This window comes from Mauremys reevesii, linkage group 2, assembly GCF_016161935.1.
Source record: "Mauremys reevesii isolate NIE-2019 linkage group 2, ASM1616193v1, whole genome shotgun sequence".
Lineage (NCBI taxonomy): Eukaryota > Metazoa > Chordata > Testudines > Geoemydidae > Mauremys > Mauremys reevesii.
This window is the reverse complement of record NC_052624.1, coordinates 193,111,923-193,125,290: the sequence shown is the minus strand read 5'-3', so window position 1 is coordinate 193,125,290 and position 13,368 is coordinate 193,111,923. Positions and strand designations below refer to the sequence as shown.

General features: G+C 36.1%; 1 protein-coding gene across 7 annotated transcripts in view; it reads left to right on the top strand.

Annotated features, from left to right (window-relative positions):
- Positions 1-13,368, top strand: part of CCDC102B (coiled-coil domain containing 102B) — a 413,274-nt gene that overhangs the window by 359,106 nt on the left and 40,800 nt on the right. The window contains exons 10-11 of one of the 7 annotated variants that reach the window (XM_039523363.1): positions 1,557-1,654; positions 3,606-3,641. The exons of the other annotated variants lie outside the window; for them this stretch is intronic. Of the exons in view, the coding sequence (XP_039379297.1) occupies positions 1,557-1,654; positions 3,606-3,616 (109 nt within the window). The 3' untranslated portion in view covers positions 3,617-3,641. Of the gene's footprint in view, positions 1-1,556; positions 1,655-3,605; positions 3,642-13,368 lie in introns of those variants that run through there. 7 annotated transcript variants of the gene reach the window in all.

Below are 13,368 nucleotides of genomic sequence, written 5' to 3'. Positions count from 1 at the left end.
GATGTTTTGTAAAAACAAAGTGTGATTTTTTTAAAATATAAAATAAAAATCTTGAGTGCATTCCATACATTAAATTGTGACAAAGGTCTGTCAGAATTTTAGCTCTGAACACTGAAGTGTCTCTAATTACTTTATATAATGTTTTCCATTTCTATGTATGAGTCTTTGTTGCTGATACTTTATGGAAAATATTAGAAACAAAATAAATTTAATTAAGCAGGAAATCAATACTCTGATGTACATATGAACACAAAGGGGCAGGGAAGTTACACCAGAAATGACTGTTGCTTATTAAGATACTTTCCTGACCTTGTGTTATTTCTTTAACATCTTTCATATCTTTAGTTTATAGGAATATACCTATTAACTTCTGTCAGATTTTTCTTCTCTTCATGGTTTGAAAGAGAGACCTGTCACATACACACATAAAAAGTACATAAAAATCCGGGTCAAGGAGCACTTTAGCTCATTTCATTTATGAGATAGGGGTTGCAAAGGATTTTTAAAGTTACCTAGCAAAGGTTCACATCTTTAATGTGAAGAGACTGCATAAATGCATAATTTCATTTAACACAGCTGCTTTTTTTATTGAAAAATAAGAGTTTGGCTCAATCTACTGAACAATTTTATCAGGTTTTTGAATTGCTCTGAAGATTTCCTAATGCAGGTCACTATATTCTATTTCTGAAAAATTATATATTATAAAAACTACTTGTGGTGTTCATTTTCATCAAAGCCCAGTAATGACTTACACATCTAAAAATCATTTAGAATATAAGTCCTCCCAAAAATATAGCTAAGAGGAGTTGTTAACCCACTTCTCAGCTGACTCCTGAAGCTACCTTCTAGGAAAATATTTTAGTAACATCATAGTTATTTAGTCAACACCTATTTCAGAGGAATTACTCATGCTCATACACTGAAGTTAGAGGACTAGAAAACTGCACTCATAGGAATGAGGCAATTTTTTTTTCTCCCCTCAAAGAAACAAAACATATCTGGATCTGAATTTCTCGAGCATCTGCTGGTGTTCAATTGTGAATATTTGGTTTGAGCCTATTTCTATTAACATCTGATTTTTTTCAACATGCAGAATGACCTGTAACAGGTTAGTTCCTCCATCGGTTGGCACAATAAAAATGATGTGCCATCTTGCATTTTTTTGACACATTGTATAAAAGATACTTATGTAGTGTGTCTAAGTACAACTATTATTTTAGTTCTTGAATTTTTTAAAATGCAACTACAGTGTTCTGGTGGCCTAACCTATAATTTTTGTAAAGGGTTTCCCATAGACCTATTTCAGCCTATGACCTCCTTAACATTCTTAAAGATCAAGGTGTCGGGAGGGAGTGAAGAGGTTCAGGTGGACCAAGGACCATTCACAGAGAATGCTGCCTGCAGGTCCCTCTCATTTATATTGAGGAGGCACCAGTTGAGTGCCTCTGTTGATCTCAACTGTGGTGGTAGAGGAGAGAGAACCTTTCAGGCAATCAGATTCCAAACCATTTAAGGATTTATAAGTTAAAACTAACACCTTGAATTCTACCTGGCAGATTGTTTAAAGTCGGTGGAGATCCCGAAGCATTGGTCCACTTTGTAACTCTGCTTAATAAAATGACTTCAGCATTCTGTGCTAGCTTCAATACAAAATGTAAGTGGTGTATAAATAGCTAAACTTAGAAGATGCACGTACACATTTGTTACATGTAATTACAGAGTGTATATATCTAACATTCAAATGTATACCTAGGTGGCAGGGTGTTCTCTCCCCTTTAAGAGTGAACAGGCACTGGCACCCCATTCCAGTGTTTTGGAGCACATATGGGGAGAGAGGAAGTGGTCACAGGATGATAATTAGTATGTATTTCCAAGTAACAATTTACTTAAAGGCCCAGGCCCAAGAGCTGTGTAGAATAGGGTGGAGCAGACTCTCTTCTTTCCCAGCCAACAAGGTCCTAGGAAAGAGGATAATTTATAATCTGTTTCTTCCCTCATAAGAAAAGATAAATTAGAGGGAAAAGACCTCTGCTGACCTTTTTCTCCAGGGAGAAAATCCTCTCCTGTGGGGTCAGGGGGCATAGGAGAGTGGGGAGAGAGAGAGACTCTAGAGAAGAAAGCCTTGAAGTTGCTGCTCTGCAAATGAGCAGGGAATGACTCAAATGAGTTTAAGAGGGGCTGACAGGGAGACCCTGAAAAGAGTCTGGAAAGGGCTGAAAACTGAGCCAGAAGGTTTTATGAAGAGTGTCTGAGTGGAAAATAGACCAGACCTTCAGGATGCAGGGGCTGGATCCAGTTTGAGGCTGGTGGGTTTTTTTTTTCTTTTTTGGGGTGTGTGTGTGTGTGTGTGTTTCTTTCTGTACTAGTGTTCCCTGGAAGATGGACTTTAGTTAAAAGATTTATACCAGAGGGCTGAGTAACTGGAGCAACCAAAGCAGGCTGTGGGTTTTTTCAAAGAAGCCTTTAGAAGAGGAAACTGAAGAAGGGCCTGTGCATGGCCACTTCAGAGGGCACTGAGGAGGCAGCATACACTTTGATAATACCAAATATACCAGCAATACCAAGTATAGTTATTACAGTTGGTTGGAATTTTTTTGTCTCAATGATTTTTCAACTAAAATGCCCTTTTTTTCCGCCAAAACTAGAATTTTCTGTGGTACATGTCCATTTCTTGTGGCTCAAACTTTCAGGTATAAATAACATCTTTAGGGCAAAGGGCCAAATTCTGCGGACTTTCATTCTATACAATCCCAGTAACTTCAGCAGGTTGAATGTGGTATAAGTCAGTACATGATTTGATTAAAAAAATGTTGAGAATAACTTCTCATTTTTCATTCACAAGTTTGGTTCTATCGTGTGGACAGGAGTGAGAAAAGCAATGTGAGCTAAATCACTCTGAGAACAAATGTTTGTTTTTAGACTTTGTGCTCACAAGGCTACTCAGGTGCACACAAGGCCAGGGCCTCGATACAGTAAACTATCCTAGTTTTTCTTAGAAAATATGTGCATTTATGAATACAGTATGTAACTTTGCATTATCAGTTTCATCCTTAAAAGTTGAGATTGAGAAACCTATTAGTCAATAAGATTGTTCCCTCTAGTCTGTCCAAAATTGATTATGTAATCTGGTTTTAGTACTGTAAAGCGGATAATTTCTTCTAAATTTTCTTAATAATCAAGAATAATAAAAGACATGCACCTTTATAGGAGCCAGGGAAGTAATGAAAAAGCAGAAAAAAATGAAATAAAAGTTACTAATCAAACAAGTTTTAATTTTTCTTTTACATGAGAGGATGAGTTCAGAACTATTAGAGAGAAAAAAGGTATATAATTGCTAGGGAAAAAAAGTTGACTAAAGCTGTCTTCCAGTATAAGTGTTTTAAAGTTTATGAAATTCAAGCAATTCATGTGTTAGTGACATTTTATTCTGGTTCTTAAACAAGGCACACCAGTTTATTTTATTCTTCTTGAGAGAACAGCATCTACTAGAGTTGTGTTCTCAATTATTGTAAGCTAAAAATCCTAAGAAAATGAGACTTATGCAACCAAAACAAATAATTATTCATTTCAGCCAATTTAAATTAAAATGTTTTTTCCTTTAACAGATAGCCATTAAAAGAATCCAGATGGCAGCATCCCAGTAACAAAATGTAGACATTTGATTACAAAGCTCACCTTTTGCTCTTCTGCATATGTTCTGGACATGAATTCAGGGGCTAAGGAAGGGCAAACTAGTCCAACAAAAATCTGTTGCCCCCCCCCCGACTAGTGTGACAGTACTGCATACTTTCACTATAGGAAAACTATAGTAGCACTTTATTTCTTGCCCGCAATATTTTCCATAACACTGTTGACTACTCCTGATTAACCTGGATTGTCTAGCTGGCATGCAACATTCATTCATTCATTGGCTCAGAACCTCCGGCAATGTTTTGCTTCTCAGAAATTGGCATTGATGTTGCCCATTGGCTTTGATAATTAAATTGTACACCTGTTCAAGAATAAGCACCAGATTGTTAATGATTCGTGGCCATCATACTGTCAGTAATTTTCCAACAATATTTCTCTTCAAATTAGCAGTATATTTTTGTGTTCATCTAATTGTGAGACAAACTGTTCCAAGTGTTCCATTGCAACATATTGGTAAATCCTTAAGCATCAGTGTTCTAAACCAATAATACTTTAGTTAACATGGGAAAACTGTTGAGAAAGATAGGCATTTTTAATGAAGGCTTCTTTAAGTTATGAGCTCATGATCAGTCTTGATAAGGCATATTTAATTGCACAGTTTTGTTACAGGAGGTTTCATGAAACCATATAAAATAAATTACTTTCTGGTGTAATAATGCACTAATTTGAAATCCCATCATATCATATTCTCTGTAAAAAATAAGTCGTCTTAATTGCATTAACAGCTACATGTTATTGAATCACTGTAGGAAAAGATCAAACAAGTATGAATGGAGTGTATGTGAAAAAAATAAATGACAGGATGAATTACCATACGTTAATGTAATTACCTGTTAGACTTTTTAAAATGTGATACTATATGTAGCAGCATTATTAACATGTTAAAGCCATATAACAATCATATATTGCATATTACATTACTAAATGTGCCATTACAAGATGCATCAGCCTTCTGTTTCAGGCAGACCATGCTTTCAGTCCTGTTCACCTTGTGATATTTCATAAATTCATTGGTGACACAAATATCAGGTGCAAAAGTTACCTATTCTGTTCACTAAACATATTTTCACCTTAATTCTGCCTTTGCATTTTATAGTGAGGCATATTATGGATCACATGCGCAGAATTCTGGATGGCTGGGCATTTTTTGAGTTGCATGGAAGAACCTGGGATTATCCAGTAGTTACGATCCCAATTCTTTTAAATTTGAAACAAAGTAGGGTCAAATATATAACATGAACCTCTTAACTTTAAGGGGTATTGTCAAAGTTGTAAAGCCTTAGCAATCTACATAAAATATGGAGCAAATTTAATGTTTTATACCTTTTGATTTGCAACTTTCCTTAAAATAATTTTATCTGTAGGTCCACAATTTAAAACATACTGTGTACCAAACACTGAAACAAGTTGGTGAACAGGGCTTGTAAAAAATCCCCCCAGTCTCCCCCAGTAATGAGTGGGATAGCTGCACAACACTATTGGAATGGTCCTCTCCATTAGATAGCAATTTTACAGGGCTGCTGTCCCAGGTTAAAGTGTGGATAATGTTCTGGACTTAACCTGAGGCCCTGCTAAGATTATCTCGGTAGCCCAGCATTTTATTTTTATTATTATTGTTTGTTGTTATTTATTTTTTGGGGGGTGGAGAGGGACAATGCTTTTTCTTGCATGTGTTCATTCTTTCCTTCACTGGCACATCTATGTTGTTTATTGTCACTCTCTGAGCCCCCAGCATATGTAGGTATCCACAGACGCAAGCCTCCAAGTCTGGATCAACAGACTTGAACTAGCACTCTAAAAATAGCTATGTAGACGGTGATATGAAATCGAAGCACAGGCTGGAGCCTGGCTCTGAAGCTTAGGGAGTGTGGATAAAGCCAGAAGAGATCAGACTTGGCTAAGAAGGAATATGACTGGGCCCAGGAAGGGTCAGGATAGTGACCAGTTCAGAAAACCCTGCTGCTCCATGTCCTGAGACAAGAATTAACTAGCAGGTCCTAGAAGCAGCTGGAGACCATATAACCTCTCAAGAAACCAGTTGGAACATAAAAAAAGGAAGAGGCAGTTAGCTGCTGGGACTGGTTGAACAACCAAAGTATCTGCTGATGAAAGGAAGAATCATAGACCGCTGTTTCAGAGTAGCAGCTGTGTTAGTCTGTATCCACAAAAAGAACTGCTGTTTTTTTTGAACCCTGAAAAGTGGGGGTTTGCTCATAATTCAAGTGTCACAGGTTTTACAGTACATTTCATAATTTGGCTGATGAAGTCTTTCTGTTCCATAATACCACTACATCAGGTGATTCATATTTTCTCTCTTATAAACTTTAGTTTATTTTAAAAATAGAAAAGAGTCATAATCTAAACAAAATATTTTGAATTTATTCAAATAAAATGTTTTGATTAACCTACTGCATGATTTTTTTTTCAAATTTCATTTAACAAAAAAGAGAATCACAATCTTTGTGCACCTTAAGGGAATAGCTCTGCTTGGGAAATTGATTTCCTCTCCCACAAAAATATTCAAAGTATCAAAAAAATGTCCTGTCGCAAACTGGGACAAAAAGTAGAAGCCCTGAAAATTTTTGCAAACCAAAAAATCTGATTTTTTTTTTGGTTTGTTTGTTTGATTGTTTTGGTCAATGGAAAAAATGTTTTGATTTTGACCATTTTTTAATTTTTACTATAATTAGCTTACATTTCTAAATGAAAAAGGATTTCAGACAAGAAAACTGGAAAATTTCATTTCAGAAATTTCAAAGCTAAACATTTTAACAATCTGGAAACCTAAAATTTTTCAACTTGAGAAGTTTGTCAAAGCAAACGCTATTCCACAAACATTTGAATGTCAATGAATCTTCTTTTCTTTGACACAAAACAAAAAAAGTTTCAGCCAAAAATTTCTAATCAGGCCTAGTTAGGAGTTCCAAAACTCATCTCTTTGACACTTATTGCTGCTGCTATTTCTGTGCATTTCACAACCCTTACTATGTAGCATAGCCTCACCCTTCAGGAGGGGCACTTGTCATTACTCCTTTATGACAAATAAGTTAACTGAGAGACTGTGCAGGGTCAGATCTGGCAGAATGCTAGGCGTTAGAACTAGAGTTAGCCAGAAGAATTTCATCAAAACCAATTTTTTTTCATGAAATCATATTGATTTTGATAAAACTTTGCTTAGGAAAACAACTGAAATGTCCCACTTTGACATTTTTTAAACAAAAAGTTTGTTTTTATATCAAAATACCTTTTTGTGTCCAAATTAATTTTATTTTATATTAAAAATGAAGAGGTTGAAATCAAAACAAAATGTTTTGGATGTGTTTAAATAAAACATTTCAACTGGTCTGAAATTATTTGTTTTTCAGAATTTCATTTTACACACACAAAAAATATCTGTTTCGAGGGGCAGGGGGGCTTTTTTCCCAATTTGGTCCTCTCATTGGTTTTGGTGTTTTTGAATCTCAACATGTGGGGAGGGATGGAAAATCTATTTTCTGAACAGCTCTATTTAAAACCCAGGCCTCATCATTCATTCATACTGCCTATCAGAAAGAGTGTACCAAGTTGATATATTTCTAACTACTTCTCTAGCCACTAAGCAACACTGCCCAGAGCCAGGAATAGAACTGAAAAATCCTGTTTTCCAGTATTTGATTGCTGTTGAGTACATAGTCATATATAACACCAGCAAAGTATGTGTCTCATTCTGCACTGTGGCTGTGCCACTCTTTCAGGTCAAATTCCAGATATTTGTACTAGGGATCTGAATTCAAACCTTGATGTCAATACGTGCAGGGTTGGAGTCCTTATGGTTGGATATCATGGAATATCTGGGGTTTTCTCTAATATTTTTACTATGACTGGTTTACTTAAATCACACAGAGTGAAAACATCTTTAAAACAGATTTTTCAGAACTTGGTTGTAGTCTGTCTCTTGCAGCATGATGTATTCTTTGCCACAACTTAGTTTTTCTCTGTGATACTGAGAGGTTTGGACGTTGAAACGTTGGCTTTCTGTGGTTTTTCTCCCACCCAAAGGAGGACCAAGAGACTTTTGTTTGCATCAAGCCAAAAGAGGAAACTTGGAAGCTAGATTCAAGATATACTCAAGGAAGAAAATGTTAATCACTTATTCATATTGGTGACTAGTTACCTACAGGAGTAGTCCCACTGGAGATTGAAGTCAGTGGGTCTGTTCCTGTGTGTAACTGCTCATCAGCATGAATAAGAGAGGTTCACAATATGGCCCTAACAGGATTTTGTTTTTACTTCTTGCTTGGCTGTGTTTTTCAGCTCAAGGACCACACATTCACAGTGAGATAAATGCATACAGTTGTATGCACCCACCGCCACTCCCTTCTTATTCCCCAGCAGAGACAAAGAATTACTCTTATAGGTATAGCACAAATTCATGATTTGATTAATACATTTTAATTTAATACAATTTAAGAATACATCTTGTGAGCTGAACACATCTATTTTATATTCATTAGCAGAAAGCAAATTACATTCCTAGTTATTTATTTTGTTTGTCAGAGCTCTTTCCCCTATATATTTTTGCTTACAAGAGTCAGCTTCACAAACCTTGACAAAGTGTGTTTCTTGTCTAATAACTATCACTGCAGTATATAGCAATGAAAGACTTTTGCAAGCCATCTTTTTTTCCCGTTTTCCTTTGGCCTGGCTGCAAACACTATGGAGTCTTGGCTTAGTTTAGTCAGCACAAGATATGATCCAAAGACATTAGATTAAAATTAGAGATTTATTAGATAAATCATTTGTTTGTGAACATTTTTCAGAGCATAGATCACCACATCCTAGAGAGATTGCCTCATGGACCATCTCCTCTCCTTGTGGCAACTACAGCAACAGCTCACATGGAACAGTAACTTTTAAAAAGTAAATAATTTTAGTTTCTCTTAACGGAATTTTGTAGCTGAGAACAAAACACCAGGAGCCAGCATCACATGAGCAGTGATATCTTTTAAGAGCGAGTGGTGGGCCACAATCTACAATGTAGTCCATTTTTTGTTTGCGTGAGTTTTATTTCTCATGATATACTCTGTAGCTGAAGGTACAAGAAAAGCATGGGATAATGAGCTGCATTTGGATATTAATTCCAGATGTGAGCTGTCTCTCTTTTTCAAGTGTTTGATTTATTGGAGGAAACCCCTTTATTAAAAAACTTTGATCAGGTTTCACTAAAGAAGTCTTTTTAAAAAAATACACAGAGAGAGAAGAGTGAAAGAAACAATTAAAATGTGTATAAAGTTTAGTTTACCAAGAGAATTAAGTAACAAATTGACAGAGCTGGTTTTGAAATAAAAAACAAAATCAAATCTTTTTCTTGCAAATAAAAATGTATTTATGCAAATCTTTCTATTTAGGGAATGACAAAATATGAAGGTTACAATAATCTGGAGATATTGGAGATTTGGAACTTGCAAATCCTAAAAGATGTGAAATCACCTTAGCATGTATTCTATGGTATTAGTTCTTATGGAAGCAGTAAATTACAATTAAAAAAAAAAAGTGGAACTGTGGCAAAGTTGTTAAAGGTTTATTCTCATGTCAAATTAAAAAAGAAAATATATTTGAAATTTTGCTTCAAAGAAGTTTTTTTTCCCTTAGGAAAATGATGTTAAGAATTTGACATTCTTCTCACTATAGAAGGGAGATTAAGTACTGTGACAGGATTTTTTTCCCCCTGAATATATGTACATGTTGATTTTAGGATTCAAAGAACTGTGGGTCAGGAGATCCTTGACATGAATCTCTTCACATGGATTATTTGGGACTGACTTGAATTAGATAAAAACAATAAAACAAGTTTATTAACTACACAGAGATAGATTTTAAGTGAGTATGACTAATAAGACACAAAAGTCAGAAATGGTTACAAGAAAAATAAAGATAAAATGTTTACTAATGCCTAACTTAACAAACTATATCAGATTTAAGCAAAATTTCTCACCGTATGCTTTCAGCAGTCTTACTGATCAAATCCTGTAGGTCATAGCTTCTCCTCCATAGTCCAACAAATGCTTCCTTTGTAGCTTCAGGTACAGTGAATGTGATGGACAGGGAAAGAGAGAGGGGTCCCCAGGGGTGTTTGTCTCTCCTTTTTATAGTTTCAGTCCCTCTCTTGAAAAACATTTCCAGCTGAGAACTAAGAGACACAGAGTCTGTGTGAAGGGATGTTTCCTGCTCGCTTTTTCTCACCTGCTTAAGCTTTCTTTGTTTCCCTTCCTGCTTGATGACTGTTTACTGCTAAATGCAAATTAAGCAGAGTGCACATTTCTTTGCTTAGGACAAGCTTGTATGCCAACTTCTGTTTGGGCAGGGCTGTGGGGTTTGGAACATGTGTTACTAATACCATACAGGGAAATCTTAAACCATAAAATGTGTGTGGCAACATTTTATGTAATCAGGACAATGCTGATAATCAAATTTTGAGTTTTCAAATGATACCTTACAAGAGATGCCTTGTAAAAAATTATTACAATAGTGGGTAGGGTATATTCTGTCACATGTGTATTCTAATAGAAAATTTAAGGAAGTTAACATCAAAATTAAATGTTCTTATTTTGTCACAGCTAAATGACACAATTGACCGGAAACTTTTTTGTTCATGCACAGAGGACTTAACATTTTACATTATTGTTTCAGTTTGGATTGAAAACAAATTTTGAAACCTCAAAACCCCAAGTAAAATGGAGCTTCCATATTCTACACAGCATAAATGTAACCACTAGATTCATTCCATATAGACCAGTGCACACCATGAGATGGTAACAATCAGCCCATGCTTGATGTGAGCTGGATTTGTAAAGGCTGAAAGATCCCATTACCAATCTTTTGAGATATCAAATCACCAAGAAAGGTGATTTATTTTAATGTAGAGAATTATCACGAACAAGCAGAGAAAGACAAGAATGATGCACCTGAACTAGAGGAGGAAAAAGGGAAATTAATACAAGATACATGCAGTAATTTATAGAGATCCTGCGCTACTGACCCAGCTTCTCTGTGCAGGTGTTCACTCAGTCAGTTCATGATATTCCTTCCACATACAGCCTTGTTAAGACCGTCATACAAGTGTTTTAACTTCAACGAGCTTCATGTCTTAACTCTTAGACTGGCATATAGTAACCATCCAAGTTTGCTTTCACTGAGAATGTTTCTGCATTGATGCCTGAGATGTCACATACATGTCTTATTAGGACATTAGTTCAAAAGGTTGGATTTTTTTCCTGTTATGCCCGTAACTGAAATTGAATAATAATTTTGTAAAGTGATCTTCTTATCTGAGAAGGATGACTTGTTGGAATGTGTCTTCTTGAAAGAATTTTCAGTCTGATCTCAATTGGGATTTCTCTTTGCTGGGCAATTGAAAGCTGTCTGTAAGTGCCCCAATGTTCATATTACCCCCAGGGCTGAGATGTCTCTCTTCTTATTTTCAGGTTAGCTATGGGTAGCTTCATCAGTGCAGCAAGTCTGTTGTATTACTGGAAAATTCTTTTTGTAAAAGCAGTAATAATTGTTGAGGAGAACAGATTATTAGGTTCAGGAGACAGAAAATGTTATTGAACAAGGTAAGAATTTGTTTGTGTAAATTTCTAATATGTAGAGAGAACTCATTTTTTAATCTTGGGATTTAACCGACTGAATGGCTAACATACAAAATAGAGAGCAGAACAGTAATATCTCGCAGACATTAGTAAGAACTAGTTTGAAGTAGTTGGTGACTTTAAATGGTCTCTATTGTAGTCAGTGTTTAAAGAGAGAGGAAGAGTACCATGTTATATGTGTCCTTAAAATTAGTTATTGTTGCTTGCTAAAATTGTTCCGACAATAAACACAAATACTATTTGAAGAATGATGAATGGACTTATTATCTAGGTACTTATACAGCCATGTGCTTCACCACTAATATTGAATTTTAATCTTGAAAAGTAACTTTACTTCCCAAGAGGTCTTTTTAAAAGATCCACAACAGTTTCCAATAGGCTGAATATTATAAATTTGTCCAAATTCTAGGACTGGCTAGTTGTCATAGGTAAGTTCCCCCCCACACCCCCAAGCATTTCCTGTAATCATAACTCTATCTGTGCAGTCACAAAGGTCCTTCAACAGACAATTTGTCATTTCTGTGTCTGACAGTGGCTCTTTTCTTTGTTCTTAAAAGTTTAATTGTCTATTAAAAGTACTTATCAAGTCTCAGTGCAGATTTCATTCATATTTTACTCTAAAGACCACTAGAAGTACTTTTTTAAAGCAATTAGATAGTGATATACAGCATTCTATTTCAGATAGCCATTTGGGGCTATTACTAACGGAAGCAAAAGCTAGGATTTGCCCTACATATTCTCCTTTAGAGAAATGTAGTTATCACACTCTTAACTTTTCACTTGGAAGCCTTAGGCAATGACTTGTATTTATTATCTATTATATACACTACTCTTCTTCATATGTTACACTCTTCACGTAAAGGAAACTTCTAAATAGCAATTAAATACTTGATTTTGACTGTTTGCCCATAAATAAGGCTAATTGAAGGCATATTAGTATATGTAAACACGTGGCTTCTACCATAAAGTATCATCACAGACTTACAGTGGTTGTCATCAAGAAGTCAACATTTACCTGTAATTCTCACACAGTGGTATCTGAGATACTGCATGGGGAAATACAGTGGTATGTTAGATGCTACTGTGTGGTACTTCTGGATAACTGACCTTTCAATGGCAATCATTTAATGTCTCTGGCCTTAAATGTCAGGTGCTTTCAATTTTCAGCCAAAGAGATTTGTTCTGCATATTGTAGTTGGTTTAATCAATTTATTTTTGATAAAGTGGTATTGTACTTTTGTATTTGAGGGTCTATTTAGTACTACTATAGCTTACAGTATATTCTTAAAGACAGATAGGTTGAGATAATTTAGACCAGTGGTTCTCAAAGCCGGTCCACCACTTGTTCAGGGAAAGTCCCTGCCAGGCCGGGCTGATTTGTTTACATGCCGTGTCCACAGGTTCGGCCAATCGCAGCTCCCACTGGCCGCAGTTCACCGCTCCAGGCCAATGGGGACTGCAGGAAGTGGCGTGGGCTGAGGGATGTGCTGGCTGCCCTTCTCGCAGCCCCCATTGGCCTGGAGCGACAAACTGCGGCCAGTGGGAGCTGTGATCGGCCGAACCTGCAGTCGCGGCAGGTAAACAAACTGGTCCAGCCCGGCAGGGACTTTCCCTGAACAAGCGGCAGACTGGCTTTGAGAACCACTGATTTAGACCACACTCATTAGTTGTCTTCTGAAGCACAGAGAGCTTACAGTGCATACATGGGCGTGTTACAGAGCTCCAAATAAAAGTTGCCTTTTTTTTTTTGCCTAGTTCAGCTTTCTAGCTGGGATTGAAATACCAGGAAATTTGCCCTCAGTTGGGACTGAAAGCAGGTAACTGAAAATTAAGAGAGTTGTAAGAAAAATAGGGAAAGAGAATTTAGAAAAGTAAGTGAATAGTGTGTATAGACATCTGGGCAGAGAAGTGATGTTGCCAAGTAGATGAGATTTAGAAACTATAATATGATATTTTCTTTTCTGAATTATTAATATTTTCTATGATAATGCTGAGATAATCTCCCATTTCCATTTGATTAAAGAGGAAGGCGTTTCATATAACCAGT